Here is a 21,726-nt window from a genome sequence, read left to right on the forward strand (position 1 = left end):
ATTTATTGCCCATCCCGAATTGCCCTTGAGAAGGTGGTGGTGAGCTGCCTCCTTGAACTGCTGCAGTCCGTGTGATGAAGGTTCTCCCACAGTGCTGTTAGGTAAGGAGTTCCAGGATTTTGACCCAGCGACGATGAAGGAACGGCGATATATTTCCAAGTCGGGATGGTGTGTGACTTGGAGGGGAACCTTTAGGTGGTGCTGTTCCCATGTGCCTGCTGCCCTTGTCCTTCTAGGTGGTAGAAGTCGTGGGTTTGGGAGGTGCTGTCGAAGAAGCCTTAGCAAGTTGCTGCAATGCATCCTGTGGATGGTACACACTGCAGCCACAGTGGGCCGGTGGTGGAGGGAGTGAATGTTTAGGGTGGTGGATGGGATACCAATCAAGCGGGCTGCTTTGTCCTGGATGGTGTCGAGCTTCTTGAGTGTGGTTGGAGCTGCACTCATCCAAGCAAGTGGAGAGTATTCCATCACACTCCTGACTTGTACCTTGTAGATGGGTGGAGAGGCTTTGGGGAGTCAGGAGGTGAGTCACTCGCCACAGAATACCCAGCCTCTGACCTGCTCTTGGAGCCACAGTATTTATGTGGCTGGTCCAGTTAAGTTTCTGGTCAATGGTGACCCCCAGGATGTTGTGGGGGATTCGGGGATGGTAATGCCGTTGAATGTCATGGGGAAGTGGTTAGACTCTCTCTTGTTGGAGATGGTCATTGCCTGGCGCGAATGTTACTTGCCACTTAAGAACCCAGGCCTGGATGTTGTCCAGGTCTTGCTGCATGCGGGCACGGATTGTTTCATTATCTGAGGGGTTGCAAATGGAACTGAACACTGTCCAATCATCAGCGAACTTCTCCATTTCTGACCTTATGATGGAGGGAAGGTCATTGATGAAGCAGCTGAAGATGGTTGGGCCTCGGACACTGCCCTGAGGAACTCCTGCAGCAATGTCCTGGGGCTGAGATGATTGGCCTCCAACAACCACTACCATCTTCCTTTGTGCTAGGTATGACTCCAACCACTGGAGAGTTTTCCCTCTGATTCCCATTGACTTCAATTTTACTTGGGCTCCTTGGTGCCACACTCGGTCAAATGCTGCCTTGATGTCACTCTCACCTCACCTCACCTCTGGAATTCAGCTCTTTTGTCCATCTTTGGACCAAGGCTGTAATGAGGTCTGGAGCCGAGTGGTCCTGGCGGAACCCAAACAGAGCATCGGTGAGCAGGTTATTGGTAAGTGCCGCTTGATAGTACTGTCGACGACACCTTCCATCACTTTGCTGATGATTAAGAGTAGACCGATGGGGCGGTAATTGGCTGGATTGGATTTGTCCTGCTTTTTGTTGTCAGGACATACCTGGGCAATTTTTCACATTGCCGGCATTGTAGCTGTACTGGAACAGTTTGGCTAGAGGCGCGGCTAGTTCTGGAGCACAAGTCTTCAGCATTACAGCCGGGATGTTGTCAGGGCCCATAGCCTTTGCTGTACCCAGTGCAGCTGTTTCTTGATAACACAAATCGAATTGGCTGAAGACTGGCTTCTGTGATGGTGGGGATGTTGGGAGGAGGCCAAGATGGATCATCTACTCGGCACTTCTGGCTGAAGATGGTTGCAAATGCTTCAGCTTTGTCTTTTGCACTCGTGCTGGACTGCGCCATCATTAAGGATGATGATGTTTACAGAGCCTCCTCCTCCTGTTAGTTGTTTAATTGTCCACCACCATTCACGACTGGATGTGGCAGGACTGCAGAGCTTTGATCTGATCCGTTAGTTGCGGAATCATTAAGCTCTGTCTGTAGCATGTTGCTTCCACTGTTCAGCATGCATGTAGTCTTATGTTGTAACTTCACCAGGTTGGCACCTCATTTTTTAGGTAAGCCTGGTGCTGCTTCTGGCATGCTCTTCTACACTCCTCATTGAACCAGGGTTTATCCCCTGGCTTGTTGGTAATGGTAGAGTGAGGATTGTGCTGGAATACAAATCTGTTGCTGCTAATGGCCCACAGCGCCTCATTGATGCCCAGTCTTGAGCTGCTAGATCTGTTCACAACTCACAAATGTGCATGAGCAGACACTAGTGGCAGGGGCAGCTGTGGAGAACCCACATTGGAAGGTGCACTCTTCTCCAAGCTCTGCTCAGTTGGACATAGATGCTGAACCCCAGAGGCCCCTGTTGAGGAGAATGATTGAGGTGCAGCTGCAATTTTGCGAGGTACTGGAAAACATGCTATGCACACTCTCCACAATAGTGGAGCAGATGGAGGAGTCTAATTCCGACACTAGTGGATTGTTCTCTCAGGTAATTGCTAGAATGTCTGCCATGGAGAGAGTGGTTGCCTCCGTGGAGCTTCAAGCATGGCTCTTAAATGAGTCTATGCAGGTCACGACCATGGCCGTGCAGACATTGGAAGCCAACATGTCTGCTGCCTTAAACAAAATGACAGATACCTTAGCCGTGGCCTTGTGTCACTGATCTGCACCAAGCTGCTCTCCAGCAGAGTGGCAGGAGTGATGTGGCACTGGCCCAGGAAGGGATGATGGCGAAAGGAGACATGGAAGTGGGAACTCCAAAGGGTTCCCATGTCTCACCCATTGTCCATTGTCCCTCCTCTCTCCCCCCCCCCCCCCCACCACCTCAACCCTTACCCGAAATGCTGCCTCCTCTCCTGATGGGTGAGTCTGCTCCTGCACAGGTGCAGGTGGAGCAGTCTTTGGCATGGCCCTCATGAGCTCCAAAACTCAGAGGTCGTAGACCAAAAGCATCTCAGCAGTCAGGGCAGGGATCTGAGCAGCCTACCACTACCTCCACTGAAGCCACAGATGATGCACCAGATAGAAGCGGTAGGAAGCGTAAGTTCAAGAATAGTGTAGTTTGCCAAGAGAATGCAGATGGGTGTTTGAAGAAGCGTTATGTTATGAAGTTTCCTTTTCTTTTAATATTGACAAAGTTTATTAATTAGCACCACTTCCACATCTTTCCCATTATTGCGTCCCCCAGTGTGAAGTCGTCCTTTCATTTGCTTTGTAATGAATGCCAATACAGAACACACCCAATTGGGCAACACCCATCAGCGAAAGTCAAGAGTGTATTTCACTCAAGCAGTGCCCTCTATTGTGTGAATATGCATAGGGTTTTCAACAGTTCTCTAGGAGGCGGTTTTCTGGAGAAATTCTAATGTTTAGAGAAATTTTGTGTTCTGATAGCTCACCAGGATGAGTGCTGCAGTGATCCAAGGTGGCATAAATATATAGGATACATGAGTCTCGTTTCCAGTTTCTGGACTACTTTGGCACTATACCTTTTTGTACGTGGAGGTTGAATATCTTATAAAACATGAATGTTGTCACACTGAAATTTTTTTATAGTATTCAATTTACTTAGGATTTGTTTTGAATGTAAATCTTGAAAAACTGAATGGATAGAATTAACTCAGCCTCTTCCCTTGCCAAAATTAATTGAGGTTTCAAAGTTGTGAATTATGGCAAATTGACACTTGAAAAAAAGTTATGCAAGTTTAAATGTGCACTTGGTACTGTAAATACCAAATGCAAGATGAATAAAAAGTTACAATACATTTTTAAAAATTCAGAAAAAATACCAAGTAAAGGTTTTCTTAACTTTATTTATATAAAACAAACTAACAATGCCCATAAACAAAGCTAAATGCATACTCCAGCACAATAAAATGAGTTAGTACATCAGTAAGTGGTTTTTGACAGCAAACTTGTAACAATAACCTCTCTACTATGAAAAGTGGAATTCAGTTACTTATAAACACTCTATTAACAAACGGTGCGAAAACCTAGATTTAGATCTCCAATCAGGACTAATCACCCAGTCAAATGAAGATAGAAAGTTATTCTAAACTTAATGGGTGGTTCTCCATTTCCAGAGCCACTAAAGGTTAAACAATCTTACTATAATTTTCTTGAAGTAGTAGTCAAAGCCTCATGATAAATGAATATTACCATTTCATTATAAATTCTGAATTAAAATTCCTTTGTCCAAGCATGTCATAGATACTGGTAACTGGAGCTTCTACTTTGAATTGAAGATAATTCATAGGCTAACTACATTGCAGGAGGAGTGTGAGATTGGCATCTTTTTGGTCAGAGGAAATAGAACTAAAGATATGAAGCAGATCAATTTATTGAAAAAGGCTTGAAATGGAGAGCAGAGTAGCACGATTGTCATTCAGTAATTAGTTTTTGGCCTATATTCAATATTCCCCCTTTACACAACCACTTGAGCAACATTAAAAGATTATTCTATGTATTATAATGAAACTTAAAATTAACCACGTCATCCCATTGAGAGACACATTCTAATTCAAAGAGTAGTTTTATCTTTTGACTACTCAATGCAGTAATTTTTTTTTAACACTAACAGTTTTAATAAGTTTATATAAAATTTATAAATTAAAATTGGCTCCATTCTTATGATTTATATTGTAAAGCTTGATGTGACACTGAAACAGAACTAAGTTTCCACATTGCTCAATGTGCCCTCCACATGCTACATTATAAATGGCAATGAACAAGTACTTACAGAATAACCACATAATGCCTTTATTTCCCCGTTATAAACAATTTTTTTTCTGGAAGTTTTAAAGACTGAACTTTCTATAATCTATATATTTTCTTCAAGTGCAGCTAGCAAACTAAGGTGGGCTCTGCATTACAGGGAGGGTGCATTAATTTAGAAGGGTTGTTATTACATTTGCAAAAAGGTATGATTTATCCTCAAGATGCTTTCTTCTTTTTCCCACCTTCCTAAATTTTTTCCATTACCTGGTCTTTCATGAAGACGCTGACCGATGCCAAGGTACAGTTCCACTGTCCCAGTTAATTCCCTGTTATCTCACCCAAGCATCCATTTCTCATGTACGAGGCAGGGCAGTGAGTGGCAGCTGGCTATTGGATTGAAGGTATTTCAGATGAGCCCAATCCTGCCCTCACGAACATACGAATTAAGAGCAGGAGTAGGCCATTCGGCCCCTCAAGCCTGCTCTGCCATTTGATAAGATCATGGCTGATCTGATTGTGACCTCAACTCTACTTTCCCGTCTACCTACTATAACCTTTGACTCCCTTGTTAATCAGGAATCTATCTAACTCAGCCTTAAAAATATTCAATGACCCTGCCTCCACCGCTCTCTGGGGAAGGGAGTTCCACAGACTCATGACTCTCAGAGAAAAAATCTCATCTCCGTCTTAAATGGGAGACCCCTTATTTTTAAACTGTGGCCTCACTCCACATTCATAAACACAGCAGGGGTCACTGGACAGCAATCAGGAGTGAGAGCCCTATTTGAATTCCCCCTCTAGTTCAGGAATGCTGAGGCTAACTGTGGTATCTCTACTGCAGACAACAGTTTGAGATGGCTAACTTAGCACAATGCAGAGAATGAAGGTTGCTATTTTCTGGTCCCAATATCACACCATGCAGCACAGCACATTTATCCACTAAAGCAAAGAAGCCCAAGACCCTTATTTTTACATCTTCACATCGGTTAATTTTGTTGTCTCCTGTCAAGATCACAAGTTGTGCATTAATGCTACTGCAGAAGTCAGTGGTTTGTGGTAATAGTTGGTTTATTTAAATTGTTGCTAATTCAAAAACTAGGTGCCAAGACTGTAAATTAGATCTGAGGTTTTTAAAACCCCCCCACAGAAATAGCTTGGGAAGGAAGTGCTTTTATTTTGTAGCTGCTAACTGTATTGGCTTAGCTGGTCCTATCTCCACCATACAGATGCAGCTGTAAAACTTACTTCTGCTTTGCACTGGGGGTACAGCCCAGTAGATACCAATTTTGTCTGTACTGCAATACTTTGTTTGCAGAAATTTTCTATAACAATGTACTGTACCATCTTTAGAGGTTGCTTGTGTAAGGCACAGTTTAGACCCCAAATAATGCTGCACCGTAGGCATCTGACTTTAAAGAGGAAGTGTTGAAGCCTCTGCGGATACAAGGTAAGTGCCTATGAGTACTTCTATGTGTTGTTTACAGTAACGGTATATGTTATAGTTAAAAGTTCCTTTAACTGGCAGCAATAAAAGGCAGCAACTCCTGGGGAAGTCTTCTAAATATTTCAAATCAGATACATGTCACAGGGCTGGATAAAAAAATAATGCCTCTATTGCTAGAAGGGTGGCAGAACATCTGGATATAGTTTGAAAATGTCGGCAGCTTAAGTCGGTCTATTATTAGCTACTTCACCACTAGCAATGCACTTCCTATCGTAGCTACCATAGGAAATTCTTATGCTGCATGTGCTGTAGCAATAGTTGTGTGCTCTATTCCACTAGATGTGAACTGCTCTTTTACATTTATTGCAAAGCCATAGTAGTACCATTTGATTTTAGGTGCATAACTATCAAACACAAAATAATCGCAGCTTGGTTTTTATTCTTTGTTCACAACTGTTACTTATACTGAGAATACAGACACTGGAGTCATTCTGTTGGTAGTAAATAAATAATGTGAAGATGATTGAGGGAACTGTTTTTTTTAAAAACAACAGCATGCATTAACTTTCAAAACCGTAGAAGTCTCTGGTTCAGGAGCTAAAATGGCGGTCAATCCACTTATTTATAACCATAAACAAGTAGCAATGATGGAACAGTCTCAATGATACTCTAAAGATGAGTGAATACAGTCTGCACTTTCTACCATACTGACTAATTTTCTATATAAAAAAACAGCCAAATGCCCAATAGGACAAAGTATAATGTCTCTCATTAGCTGTCTCAATTCTTTTTTTTGAGGGGGGTGGGGGGAAGAAAGAGAAAGATTGGTAGAATCATGTACAAAAGAAAATCTGCTCATAACGTGAACTCTATTTTTTCACACCCTCATAAGCTGTCATATATAAACTACAATGGAACTTCTTATCCATCTGCCAGGATTTTTATGGGACAAAGCCTTGCTCAAGATATCTCACTGTACAGCCTGCTAATGTTTCTTTTGTTATTAACTGTACTTGTCTTCGTTCCTTGGGTACTGCTGTATTATACCCGAAGATCAAATTCTGGGGATTCTCCATTATCTGTCAATTTGCATTATCAACCAGGACTCTTTCCATTATGGCAGATAACAGAGGTTCCACTATAACTCTCTGCAACTAGAGAACAAAATGTAATTTACATGATTCTTCAAAGCTCTTCTAGCCCAGACAGTCTCTGTAAAGAGTACAGGTCAAACTGGGAAGACAAAAAACCACTTGCATTATCTTTCCAACTGTGCTCACTGATGTTAAAATGTAACATATGCTCAATCATTTGGAAATCCTAAAGGGAACTTAGTATTTAAGCACACATTAATCCCTTTTTTTTTCTACCATGCTCTTCTCTTCCAGTTCTTCATCTTTGTGCTCTTTTGAATTTTCGTTAACTCCATTATCATCTTTGTGATGTTCATCATTGTCTTCTTCCTTCTCTTCATCACTGGCCTCTTCATTTCCCTGGTCAATGGCTTCACTCTGAAGTAGTTCTCCTTCTTCCGGTTCATATTCCCCATCAGCTGTCCAGATCCCATAACACATGATGCTGATAACACCCAAAGGCAGACCGAAGAGAAAGCAGCCCAGGATAGGAGAGGTCTTAAAAACAGACTAAATGATGCATAAAAGGACACAGAGATATTTTGTCATTTTTCCCTCCACATATTATGAACAACAATAGAAAAACAGTTTAAGGGATGTTGTTACCTAGCACATTTTCTAAAATAATCATGGAATGAAACTGTAGTCAAACAATATGATAGTTTTAAAGCACCAAGATTGTTCTGGCCTAAGCTACAAATGACATCCTCTGCGACTCAGACCGTGGTGCGTTTTAGTGTCTTTTCTATCTTTCTTACTCAGATTTTGGCCTCTGTATTTTAGATCACTCTCATAGGCGAATCCAAATGCCTTTTGAGAGCATCTTCACTAGCATTGATCTAGGTAAGCTTTTAGCATTATGCAGGATAACAAACGGAAGCTTTCTGTTAATTTCTTTTAGCTACTGGAATTATCCTATGACTCCCTAAACTCTCTTTCCCATATTCAATAGGAAGTAGAGCATCATAACATCAGACTTCATTTTAGATTTAAATGATTAAGAAAATTTATTTCACAAAATATGAACAAGCAAATAAATAGCAGTCATATAATACATAGTTGATTTCCCAAGGCCTTGCACGGGGAGATCATGCTTCAATGAAGCACCATCGGACGTTTTTCTACATTAAAGGCGTTATATAAATTCAAGTTGTAGAATCAAGACCAAGTGTAGTATTCTGGTGAAGCAGGGTTAGAGGGCAGGGGTAATTGGAGCAGGCTACAGAGATGCAATCCAGTCCTTATTTTAAAGTCATACATTTTGCCTTATTTTTAAATAATATTTTTGATTTAATGTTATTACTTATAGTCAAATAGCAAAACTTATTGTAATTGGGTCAACAGAGACGTTTTTAAAAAGTTGTGTTCTGGGGATGTGGGTGACACTGTCAAGGTCAGATTTATTGCCCAACCATAGTTGCCCTTGTAGTAGTGGTGGTGGTGGTGGTGGGCATTACCTCAAACCACTGCAGTCCTAATGCCGATAGTGCTCCCATAATGGTGGGAGATAGGGAGAGTATTGGAGTAGTTGAGTCTGGAGGTGTCAGAGGCACAGATGAGGGTTGCAGCAACAGATGGGCTGACGCAGGGGTGGAGGTAGGCAATGTTGAAGATGGAATTAGGCAGTCTTTGTGAAGCAGGGTATATGGGGTTGGAAGTTCAGCTTGCGGTTGAACAGAACGCCAAGATTCCAAATAGTCTGCTTTAGCATGAGACACTGGTTGGGGAGGGGATGGAATCAGCAATGAGGATGTGGGGTTTGTGTCGGGCAGATGTTTAACTGGAGGAAATTGCAGCACATCCACGACCGGGTGTTGGACAAGCAGTGTGACAGCACAGAGGCAGTGGAGTGGTCGAATAAGGTGGAGGAAGGGGCGATCTGGGTGTCGTCAGCATGCATGTGGAAAGCTGACCCCATGTTTGTGGGTGATGTCAAGGCACAGCATGTAGATGTGAAAGAGGTGGGGGCCAAAGGTAGATCCTTGGGGAGCTCCAGAGACACCATTGCTGGAGATGCTGTGGCTATGATCAGATAAGTAAGAGTGGAATCAAGTGAAAGCAATCCCACTGAGCTGGACAATGGAGAAAAGCCGTTGGAGGAAGATGGTGTGGTCAACCGTGTCAAAATCTGTAGAGCGATCGAGGAGGATAAGAAGGGATAATGCACCATGTTCACAATCATAATGTAATTTGTGATTTTAGTAAGGCCACTTTGGTGCTATGGACGGAAACCTCTCTGGAGAGATTCAAACATGGAGTTGCAGACAAGATGGGCACTGAATTGAGAGGCGGCGGCAACAACACTGAAGAGGAAAAAGAGGTTGAAGATGGGGGCAGTTGTTCGCAAAGTCAAAGGAGTCAAGTGTGGGCTTTTTGAGAAGGGGTGATTTTGAAAGAAAGGGGAACAGTACCTGAAGGGAGGGAACTGTTTATAATGTCAGTTAACATGGGGGCCAGAAAGGGTAGTTGGCTGGTCAGCAGCTTAGTGGGACTGGGTCAAGGGAGCAGGAAATTGGTGCATTGGACAAGATGAGCTTGGAGAGGGGAGAAAAATCTTGGGTTCAGGCTCAGGACATGGAGAAGCCTGGAGGAAGGGAAGTTGGGGGGGTGGGGGGGGGTAAAATCAGCTGAACAGATGGTCTCAATGTTAGTGACAAAGAAGCCCATGAGTTCCTTGTAATTGTTATTGGATGAAAGGGTGGAGGGGGCAAGGGAGAGGGGTTTATGGAGACTGTTGTAGTGGAGAAAATAAGCTGTTGGTTTATTTTTGTCATCCAGGATGATCCTGGAATAATGGGTGATTTTGGCAGAGGAGAGCGAGGCCCAATAATGCTAGATGTGGTTCAGCCAGGTCTGGTGATGGATGGCTAAGTCAGTTGTGCGTCAGGGGGCCAACTTGGAAGGGGAGAGTTAGGATACTTTAAGATATACTTCCCATTGAATTATATGTTCCAAGATCCATAAAGGTACAAGTTAGTTCTTTTAAATTAAAATACAAATTTTTCATATCAATAAAAATGTGATTCCTATCACAACATACATTTAAAAAAAATTCTTACAGGCAAAAGTCAGTGGGCCGGATTTTGCTGTGAGCGGCGAACAAATACACCAGCCGTTCGTTAGAAAGTCTGCGAGCAAGTGCAAGTCTATGAGGTTTTGCTCGGCAAGTTACTGTCAACAGGACAGCCATTGAGCACGGCGTCCCCTACAGGGCATGAGATTTGTGTGAACAGTGCAAGCAGCTGTGCTGCTCCTTAACTAATCAGATTGAAGAATTGTTATTAACAGTGCAGTCAGAACCAGGAAGTATAAGTTAGAATAATGAATTCAATATCAAATCAGGTACAGAAAGCGAAATAAAGAGAGGGAAAGATGGACTGAATTAAAAGACAGAGATAAAAGAGACAGAAAGTTTAAAAAAAACATTTTTAAAAAAATGTCCAATAATTAAAATCTGAAGGAATGGGACTCCACACTTGCAAAAGTTAATTTTCAGTGCCAGAGAGGTTGTCTAGCAGTAATTAAAGATTTACCACGCCGTTAAAATGGTATTTTGACTTGAAATGATTTGACAACTTTTTTTGGCAAGTTTAGTCCATATCTATCGGGTAAGTACAGGAACTGCATGGGAGCCAGACAGCGAGATGCCGCTTTTGTACAGCTTTTGGGGGAGCATTGCATCTCGGAGAGCAACTTCCAGATTTCTGTGTTTAATTGCGCTTTTAACAGAAAAATTTGGCTCATTATTTTGCATTTATTATTGTGCAAAGGTTTGCACCACAACTTTGCTTCCTTTACTATTACTTTAACACTTGTCCCCATTACACAGGCAAAGCAAAAATGTGCTGGGTGGGCTGAAAACAAACACTAGTTGGGGAGGAGGAAGGGAAAGTTTATTTTAAAGCTGCCCGTGCACTATGCACTCTGTAAGGCTATATTTATTTATTTAATAAAACTGTTGAAAATTGTTAACTTTGGATTTTTTTTTGTAAGCAAGGGACAGAAAACAGTAGAAATTATGAAAAATCATCTTTCCTGCAATAGTGATAAAAACACAGAAATGGCACTTAAACCCCCCTAATTATTGTATTGTATGTTTTTAACCAAATTAACCTTCAACGTACATAATGCATAATAAGTCGTTCAATTTTATTTTTAGGAAGCAAAACTTTTCTGGAAAGAACATCCCTGATAACTGTAAATTTGAGTGTAAATGAAACAAGATTTGCGAATACTTACTAATATGGTGGATTTTCCATCATATAACATTCTTCTAATGCGATGATAGAAACTGTCTCCTCCTTTTGCCTAAGAATCGGGTGCAAGAAATAATAGGATTTACTGTCAAACATAAAAATGTAATTGCAAAAGAAATAGAATCTTATTTTCATCACAAATGAGCATATCAGTCCTGAATGCTACAGAGGTGGTTTGCAACAAACATTTCAAATTTACTGTATAATCCAATCTACATAAAGTGGTGGCATTTGGTACTGTGCAAAAATAAAACTAGAAGTGTTTATTAGGACAATTATACTATCCTTGTCTGAGTGTGTGGTTGAACTCCCAACTGAGAAGCAATTCCTGCACAACACTCATCGATAAGCTGAGTCAGCACCATACTGAGATCTACTTCTGAAATTGAAACACTTCCCCGTATCTTCAGGGAAAACTCACAATTCAAACTTTCACAAGATAGTATTTCTTGTGCCCGGCACAAAAGGTTGCTCCCATAAGCAGGCCCTCACTCCCAACGGATCAAATCATAACCGTATACGTAAGGCACCTGATAATCTACTGTGACCGTGATGAATAACAAACCCGTGCATGTGGAGAACGGGAGAGTGGAAGAAATTTGTAGAGATCAAACTTGCCATTTTTTAAAACATAAAAAAAATCAGACTAGTATTAAAACTATTTACTACCCTTAAAAACTTACTTCCGCTGATCCTTCTATGATGTCATTAATAAACTTAATCAAGTCTTCAATGCTCTCAATTGTCGTTTCTGGTAGAAAGTACTGCTGGTTTGAAGTATTCAGTACAACAATGGAAGGAACCTTAACCTCACTGAAAGAAAGTAAGCAAAGGGAATTTTTCAAACAAACAGTAACGGTTGATACAAAGTGATCTTTGTATCCCGAGCGAACATTCTGGTTTACATTTCTATTTAGGATATTGTTTAACATTGTTAAACGTAACAGACAATGAATACATGTGAATGGCACTGAACCTATAGTCCCATCTAGTGGTGACAATTAGAAGTACACCATTAGAGTTCAGAGACACTAAATAGAAGGACTTTCACACTAAAACTATTAGTATAGGTGCTACCCTTTGTGCATTTCAAAAGTAGTACAATTTAAATAGGGCTATCTTTGCAAAGAATTGAAATGACTGCTGTAGAATGTGAAGTTACAAACAAAATATAAACAACCCTTTAAATGTTTATTTAAAAAAGAGTAAAACTGGGTTCCCAATAGCTCGGTAAGTTCACTGCAGTGTGTGATACCAAACCAGGAAGGCCTCAGGTTCGATCCCACCTTTGTCCTGAGTTAGTCAATATCAGCCAGATCGAAAGTGGGTTTGCTACAGTTGGTGTCAGGGCTATAGAGGTGGGGGTGGGAAGAAAATCCATCAGAGTTCTTGTTCCCCGATTGCTAGCCAGTGATCCTGTTGCAAAATGTACATATATGCAAGGGCAACATCAGGTTCAACTGTGATGCCATTTATGGTAAAATAACCTGCTGACACTTCATGGTCTAAGTCACTTGGGCGATACACCAGAAGCCTGCTAGGAGTCACGGAACTATACTGTCTTCAGAAGAGGGATAAAAAGTAAAAATATATTGGCAGTGGCACTGCCTACATCTGAGGCATAATTTTGGAATTTGCAGCATAACAATTTATCACACAGTCTCTGAAGATTTAGCAATAGGCAGTTCCTTATTCCTCATGTCATCAAAATCGACGAGGCATGCACATTTTAAGTAATTCTCCCTATGCTATTCTTCAGTGCAATTTTTCACACAGAAATGAAGATAAATCCCTGAAAATATTAAAAGTTGTGAAATACTCCATAAAAATATTACCTCTTTTCTCAGCACTTCAGTCAAAATGCAGTGCCAGCCCCCCTATGCTGTTGTATCCGAATTCACAAATTGAGAAACGTTTGGTATCTTTATTTCTCTCTTGCTGTCACTCACTGTTCTCAATCTCTAATTTATCTTTGGCACTCATTTTCCTTAGTCTCTGATTTCTTGTTCTATTGCTCCAGTTATTTAATACTCTGCATTTCTGCCTTTATGTTCGACGAGTCTCTTTCTCTCTCTCTGTACAATCTTCCTTTCCTCCATATTTGGATTGAAAAAGAAATAGTGGGTCCCAACTGCGAACAAAACCAAGGATTGAAACGTGAGCCAGTTGCAGTTTTCTTCAGACTAAATAAAATTATTGTAAACTCTTTTCTCCGAGGATTTGACAATAAGATTGCAAGGGTACACTGCTTGATGGCACAAGTCACTTAATGTAGTGATAAAAATTGGTATTTCTTTGGAGTGGCCCCCTTGGCCCCTCAAGTTACTTCTCCAGAGTCTCATGCAACATAATCACCAATAATTTTAACATCCAGAAACTTTTCCTGTTGAAGATATTGGAATTAAAATTCTAAACAGACAAAATGTTAAAAAAGGTCCTGTCACATTTTCTTAAAATGTCACAAGTATTACTTTTTAAAATAATTAGTTAAAAAATGAGGAAACACTCACTCCATTATGACACTGTTGATGTAGTCTGCTCCATCTATATGCCCAAACTGGAAATCCCTGTTAACAAATTTAAATACTGCATGTTCAAAGTAAATAAATTTTTGAGGACATTCAATGATCCGATGAAACAGTTCTTATTTCCACAAATGAGGGTTGTGTAGATAACTGACAAGAGCTTGCTCCTTCAGTGCGGGACTGAGAGAATGCTGCACAATCGGAGGCGCCCTATTTCAGGTGAGAAGTTAAACTAAGGCCCCATCTACACTTTCAGGACATAAAAGATCCAATGGCACTATTCAAAGAAGAGCAGGGGAACTCTCCTGTGTCATAGAATACACAGCACAGGATGCCATTCGGCCCAAGATGCCTGTGCCGGCTCTTTGAAAGAGCTATCCAATTAGTCCCATTCCACTGCTCTTTTCCCATAGCCCTGTAATTTTCTTCCCTTGAAGTATTTATCCAATTCCCTATTGAATCTGCTTCCACCACCCTTTCAGGCAACGCATTCCAGATCAATACAACTTGCTGCATGAAAAAATTTCTCCTCATCTCACCTCTGGCTCTTTTGCCAATTACCTTGAATCTGTGTCCTCTGGTTACCGACCCTTCTGCCAGTGGAAACAGTTCCTTTGGGATTTCCAGAGTCTTGAATGGTGCTTTATAAATGCAAGTTTATCATTTGGTTCATTGTGTCAGCTTTCAAAGTATCCACATAGTCCCAATCCTCTGCCCTTTCATCATACCCTTTAAAATTTTTCTTCCAAAAATATTTATCCATGTCCCCACTGAAAGCTATCATGGATTCTGCATCCATGTCCTGACAACCCTCATATAAAAAATGTTTCCCTTTTATTCTTTTGGCGACAATCTTAAGTCGATGCCCTCTATTCACCAACTCACCAATCAGTTGGAACTAGTTTTTCCCCATTTGCCTCACCAAAACTCTTCATAATTTTGAACACCTCCATCAGATCTCCTCTTGACCTTTTCTGTTGTAGTGAAAAGAGTCCCAATTTTTCTGGTCTCTTCTCACAACTAAAGTCTCTCATCCATAGTATCAGTATCCAGTTTAACTTTTTTTTATATAAAACCTGGAAGAATGTGTCACCTCACTTATGTTCTTTAAAAACATAAAATATAGGAAAATCTGCCAGGTGCTATGTGATGCAGCAATTGTTGAAATATTGACAACATTTTCAGTTGCCTGCTTAAATGCGGGCGGTTAAAAAATAAACATTTTGATGAGGTTATGAAAGTCAGAACAATCACCTACTTGGATGAAGATGTTTTAGGCATTTATCCATTTCCTCTTGTAGTGGAATGCTGCATACTTGACTTGGCTTATGATAGGTATGCTGACAGTTTACACATCTTTTACAATCCTAATGTGCTCAGTTTACTTGGAATTAACCTATGGGCAATATAGCACTAAATGTATCATATTAAAATGCAAACAACTGTACACATGCACACCTGGATAGGTGTCAGTTAGTTATGTAGCTTTCCACTTATTTATTTCTCTTTCCCAATTTGTTTCAACCAGATTAAAAAAAGACTCCGAGGCAGCACAGCAGTACCCTAACTGATAACTTCTTCTGGAAAAATGTGATTTTCCTTTGCAGTTCCCTATTCTGTTCTGAATGGTAGAGATTACATATAATCAATATTCAAAAGTGAATGGAGTTCAATGCCAGAACTTCAACATTGAGATAAGTATGTATATTCTACCACCAAAAGCTTTAAGAGAAAGAACTAAGATTTCAGAAATTTTCTTTTGAGATAGGAAGCATTTATAGAGCACAGGAGGCGGCCTTTTGGCCCATCGTGCCTGTGCTGGCTGTTTGAAAGAGCTATCCAATTAGTCCCACATCCTTACCCTTTCCCCATAGTTCTGCAAATTTTTAATTTTCAAGTATATATCCAATTCCCTTTTGGAAGTTACTACTGAATCTGCTTCCACCACTCTTTTAGACAGTGCATTCCAGATCACGACAACTCGCTGCATAAAAAAAATTGTCCTCATCCCCCCCACTGGTTCTTTAACCAATTACTTTAAATCAGAGTCCTCTGGTTACCAACCCTCCTGCCAGTGTAAACAGTTTCTCCCTATTTCCTCGATCAAAACTCTTCATAAGTTTGAACACTTCTAGTAAATCTCCCTGTAACATTTTTCCTCTAAGGAGAACAATCCCAGCTTCTCTAGTCTATCCACATAACTGAAGTCCCTCATACCTCGTACCGTTCTTTTGCAACCTAAGGCCTGGACATCCTTCCTAAAATGTGATGCCCTGAATTGGATCCAATACTTTAGTTGAGGCCTAACCAGTTATTTATAAAGGTTTACCACAACTTCCTCGCTTTTCTACTCTTTGCCTCAATTTGTAAAGCCAAGGATCCAGTGCGCCCTTTTAACAGCCTTCTCAACTAGTCCTGCCACCTTCAAAGACTTGCGCACGTACAGCCCAGGACGTTCTGTTCTTGCACCCCTCACCAATAACCTGCTCACCGATGCTCAGTTTGGGTTCCGCCAGGACCACTTGGCTCCAGACCTCATTACAGCCTTGGTCCAAACATGGAAAAAAGAGCAGAATTCCAGAGGTGAGGTGAGAGTGACTGCCCTTGACATCAAGGCAGCATTTGACCAAGTGTGGCACCAAGGAGTACTAGTAAAATTGAAGACAATGGGAATCAGGGGGAAAACTCTCCAGTGGCTGGAGTCATACCGAGCACAAAGGAAGATGGTAGTGGTTGTTGGAGGCCAATCATCTCAGCCCCAGGAGTTCCTCAGGGCAGTGTCCTAGGCTAAACTATCTTCAGCTGCGTCATCAATGACCTTCCCTCCGTCATAAAGGTCAGAAATGGGGATGTTCGCTGATGATTACACAGTGTTCAGTTCCATTCGCAACCCCTCAGATAATGAAGCAATCCGTGCCCGCATGCAGCAAGACCTGGACAACATCCAGGCTTGGGCTCATAAGTGGCAAGTAACATTCGCGCCAGACAATGACCATCTCCAACAAGAGAGAGTCCAACCACCTCCCCATGACATTCAACAGCATTACCATCGCCGAATCTCCCACCATCAACATCCTGGGGGTCACCATTGACCAGAAACTTAACTGGACCAGCCATATAAATGCTGTGGCTACAAGAGCAGGTCAGAGGCTGGATAATCTGCGGTGAGTGACTCACCTCCTGACTCCCCAAGGCCTTTCCACCATCTACAAGGCACAAGTCAGGACTGTGATGGAATACTCTCCACTTGCCTGGATGAGTGCAGCTCCAACAACTCTCAAGAAGCTCGACACCATCCAAGACAAAGCAGCCCGCTTGATTGGCTCTCCATCCACCACCCTAAACATTCACTCCCTTCACCACCGGCGCACAGTGGCTGCAGTGTGTACCATTCACAGGATGCACTGCAGCAACTCGCCAAGGCTTCTTCGACAGCACCTCCCAAACCCACGACCTCTACCACCTAGAAGGCCAAGGGCAGCAGGCACATGGGAACACCACCACCTGCACGTTCCCCTCCAAGTCACACACCATCCTGACTCAGAAATATATCGCCGTTCCTTCATCGTCGCTGGGTCAAAATCCTGGAACTCCCTTCCTAACAGCACTGTGGGAGAACCTTCACCACACGGTCTGCAGCGGTTCAAGGCGGCAGCTCACCACCACCTTCTCAAGGGCAATTAGAGATGGGCAATAAATGCTGGCATTGCCAACGATGCCCACATCCCATGAACGAATAAAAAAAATTGTACCATTTTGTTTATATTGCCTCTCCTCATTCTTCCTACCAAAATGAATCTATATCACACCTCTTGTGTTAAATTTGATCTGCCACGTGTCTGCTCATCTCACCAGTTTTGTTTATGTCCTCCTGAGGTCTGCTACTATCCTCCTCACTATTTACTACATACTCAAAGTATTTTTCAACTAACCTGTGAAACTGCTCCCTGTAGCCAGCAGCAACCTCATGAGTAATGGCCTTTAGGCTGGAAAAAAAAGAAAATAATGAAATAATGGACCAGCAGTTTTACGGTAGAGATGTGTGCATTGCAGTTAATGCTGCATTATAGATCACTGGTGCAAGGAACAAGAACAGTATTAGCTCAGCAAAAAGCTGATGTTTTCTCAACCCTGTCAACTAACTAGAGAGCAAAATTTCACATGAATTCTCAAAGACTTCTGCTGAACTGGAAGGGGCTTCTCTGAGGCATAGCAGAAGACTGTTTCTTCTCATATGCAATACATAAAAAACAGGCGAGGAGGAAGAGGTGCGCGAGGACATGCGCGAGGACGTGGAAGAGGTGCGCGAGGACGTGGAAGAGGTGCGCGAGGACGTGGAAGAGGTGCGCGAGGACGTGGAAGAGGTGCGCGAGGACGTGGAAGAGGATGGATCCGAGGAATGGAGAGTTCAGGGGCGGGTTTGTAAGGCATGAGGGGATTACAAAAATAGGAAGGAATGATGCCATGAAGGGATTTAAACACGAGGATGAGTATTTTAAATTTGATGCTTTGGGTGACCAGTTGCCAATATAGGTCAGCGAGGACAGAGGTGATGGGTGAGCGGGACAGGATACAGCCAGCAAAGTTTTGGATGAGCTGAAGTTTACAGAGGGTGGAAGATGGGAGGCCAGTCAGGAGACCATTGGAATAGTTGAGTCTGGAGGTGACAAAGGCACAAATGAGGGTTTCAGCAGGAGATGGGCTGAGGTAGGGGCGGAGGCGGGCAATCTTACAGAAGTAGATGGTATTTGTGATTGAGAGGAAATGTGTTCGGAAGCTCAGCTCAAGGTCAAATAGGACACTAAAGTTGCAAACAGTCTGGGTTAGCCATAGACAGTGGCCGGGGACACGGATGGAATTGATAGTAAGAGTACAGAGTTTATTCGGGGTTCGGGTTTACACAAGGAACTACTGGTTCATCCAAGACCGGAGAGGCAGTGAAGGGGTCAAAGGAGGTGGTGGAGAGTTAGAGTTGGGTGTCATCAACGTACATGTGGAAGTTAACCCCATGCCTACAGATGATGTCGCCAAGGGAAGCATGTAGATGAGGAAAAAGAGAAGACCAAAGATCGATTCTTGGGGGACTGCAGGTAACGGTGGGTGGTGGGAAGAGATGCCATTGTTGCTGATGCTCTGGCTACGATTGGATAGGCAAGAGTGGAACCAAGTGAGACCAGTCCCGCTGAGCTCGGCAATGGTGAAGAAGCATTAGAGGAAGGTGGTGTGCTCAACTGTGTCAAAGGATACAGAGTTGAGGAGGGATAATGCACCATGGTTACAATCAAAGGATGCCATTCGAGACTTTGGTTAGGATCGCTGTGGTTCTGTGGTAATGGCAGAAACCTGATTGGAGAAATTCAAACAGGGAGTTCCAGCAAAGATGGGCATACGTTCGGGAGGCAACATGTTCAAGAACATTGGAGAGGAAACAGAGGTTGGAGATGGGGTGGTAGTTTGCAAGGGCATAGGGGTCAAAGGTGGGATTTTTGAAGAGGGGGACGATGACAGTACTTTTGAAAGGCAGGAAGACAGTACCCAAGGAGAGGGAACCATTTACAATGTCAGCTAGCATGAGGGCCAGGAAGGGAAGTTGGGTGGTCTGCAGTTTAGTGGGAAAGGAGTCAGAAGCGCAGGTGATAGTCCTTTGGACAAGATGAGCTCAGAGAGGGCATGATGGGAAATATCAGCTTCCAAACTTGGCATGTTATGAGACAATTCACAATTTTGTTTAATAACGGTGGGAAAAATCATTTTTTAAAAACACACAAATTAAAAGGATCTGCATGGGTAAGAACTGCCACCATTGATACTGCAGATCAGAGCCACATATATGATAAATTGTCAAGTTAATCATTAATTCCTTGTATAGTTATAATTACATCAAAACAATGGGAGATGTTGGCTGGGAGGGTGGTTTAGAACATAGCCGGTTTTATCTCTGGGACCAACGTTTGTATCCAGTACAAAAGTCCTTTTCTGTGATCATTTGGAGCTCTCCTTGGTAAAAGGAGTCCATGCAAACTCAATGCACAGAACTTCCCATAATTTAATACCAATAAAATTGTGCTCTCCAAAATTTTCACACAGGTCTTTTGCATCAAACCTGGAATCAATTGAATTTGTGAATCCATTTCTCTCACTTGAGATTGTAAAATTGTATTCCAGGTGACTTGTACATTGATGATTACAATACTGGTTTAAAAGGAAGGGTAGTGTGAAAAATACAAAAAATTATTCTAACATATTACAATGCCTTCTTTTGATCTTGGCGTTGAGGTGCGTCACTGAGGCAAGCTACAGCAAAGCTCTAAACTGTGCTATACCTGACCAATGAGCATCTAACGATGATATTCAGTTTTGGCATAGTAGTTATCACTTCAATGAAAGTTCGACTTAACATCCTGGTAGAAAGCAATCTTTGCAACTAGCAAAATCAAAGGCACCTGTCTAAGAGTTTTTAGGGCAAGAACAGTCTGACTTTTTCTTATATTGCCCACAAGGTGCATGTGTAGGGGAGAGCGGAAATGGGTCAAAGCTTTTCTGACTACAGGCAGTATCGTCAGAAATGAATAAATACACTCCCTTAAGAATAATTAGAGCTTTTATTCATCTATTAGAGACTTGGTAAACTCTATCTTTAGAGCAATCCAAATATAGCCTCTGATAGAATTTGTTCATAATTACGGTGTTGAAAATAACTTGAAAATACTACAGGTGGTGAAACTGAGGCAGATGTGCAGATAACTCAGCATTCATGCGATCCTTATAAAAAGGACTTGTGCAGGCTGCAGTTTCAAAGCAGGGAACAGCACAAGAGTTCAGAAAATGGCTCCAAAATATTTATTGACGGTTAAGAGGTGATCTGATCGAAGTTTATAAGATGTTAAGGGGAACAGATAGGGTGGATAGAGAAACTATTTCCACTGGTTGGGGATTCTAGGAGTAGGGGGCACAGTCTAAAAATTAGAGCCAGACCTTTCAGGAGCGAGACTAGAAAACATTTCTACACACAAAGGGTGGTAGAAGTTTGGAACTCTTTTCCGCAAACGGCAATTGATACGAGCTCAATTGCTAAATTTAAATCCGAGATAGATAGCTTTTTGGCAATCAAAGGTATTAAGGGATATGGGCCAACGGCGGGTATATGGAGTTAGATCACAGATCAGCCATGATCTTATCAAATGGCGGAGCAGGCACGAGGGGCTGAATGGCCTACCCCTGTTTCTATGTTCCTTTATGGAATCTATTTGCAAGGGCTACTTTTCACACATGGTGGGGACCAGTTCATGTTGCAACTGACAGGAGAAAGAAGTGAACAGAAATTCATATGAGAGTGGTAAAAATGCAATGAAGGAAGTTTGCAAAGTTCTTGCCTGAAAAATTCTTGAAGACACTCTACTTTTCCTACTTTCCATCTTACCTTACCAGTACTGGGTGGAATACAATTGAATCGAAAATGTTAAATTGGAGTTTTCAATGTGCTGGATTTGTTTTGATAAAAAATTGGTACAATTCTCATCAATAAGCGAATAAATATTATGTGCGCACACAGTAATCTATATAGATTACTAATCATATGTGATTGAAAAAAATAGCAATTCAGTGTAATGGGTCAATGGAAATTAACTTATTTGGGAAAGTAATGTCAAATAGTGTATGCAAAGAAAAATGTCTGCTTAATCAGAATCTCTTGTTTTTCCTTCTTTCCTCACAAATAGATTCCTGCAGTTGACCACACTGCATTCATGTTGTGGAGCGTGAAGTGTGTTGAGGACATCAATCTAGGATTTGATTGGGACTGATGGACGGACCTTCAAATGCTATGCTGAAGAACTGAGGATAGGTAT

At 41.9% G+C, this 21,726-nt stretch overlaps 1 protein-coding gene and 1 long non-coding RNA gene across 2 annotated transcripts in view; one reads left to right on the forward strand and one right to left on the reverse strand.

Annotated features, from left to right (window-relative positions):
• Positions 1–3,597: 3,597 nt before the first annotated feature.
• LOC137318778 (protein disulfide-isomerase TMX3-like) overlaps positions 3,598–21,726 on the reverse strand; it is a 148,396-nt gene continuing 130,267 nt past the window's right edge. The window contains exons 12-16 of the mRNA XM_067981432.1: positions 17,812–17,865; positions 13,865–13,921; positions 12,038–12,167; positions 11,338–11,406; positions 3,598–7,608 (exon numbers count right to left, since the gene is read on the reverse strand). Coding sequence (XP_067837533.1) covers positions 7,315–7,608; positions 11,338–11,406; positions 12,038–12,167; positions 13,865–13,921; positions 17,812–17,865 — 604 coding nt within the window. The 3' untranslated portion in view covers positions 3,598–7,314. The remainder of the gene's footprint in view (positions 7,609–11,337; positions 11,407–12,037; positions 12,168–13,864; positions 13,922–17,811; positions 17,866–21,726) is intronic.
• LOC137318789 (uncharacterized) overlaps positions 5,733–21,726 on the forward strand; it is a 48,379-nt gene continuing 32,385 nt past the window's right edge. Inside the window, exons 1-2 of the long non-coding RNA XR_010961985.1 lie at positions 5,733–5,968; positions 21,598–21,722. This is a non-coding gene — a long non-coding RNA (uncharacterized lncRNA). The remainder of the gene's footprint in view (positions 5,969–21,597; positions 21,723–21,726) is intronic.

This window comes from Heptranchias perlo, chromosome 3, assembly GCF_035084215.1.
Source record: "Heptranchias perlo isolate sHepPer1 chromosome 3, sHepPer1.hap1, whole genome shotgun sequence".
Taxonomy (NCBI): Eukaryota; Metazoa; Chordata; class Chondrichthyes; order Hexanchiformes; family Hexanchidae; genus Heptranchias; species Heptranchias perlo.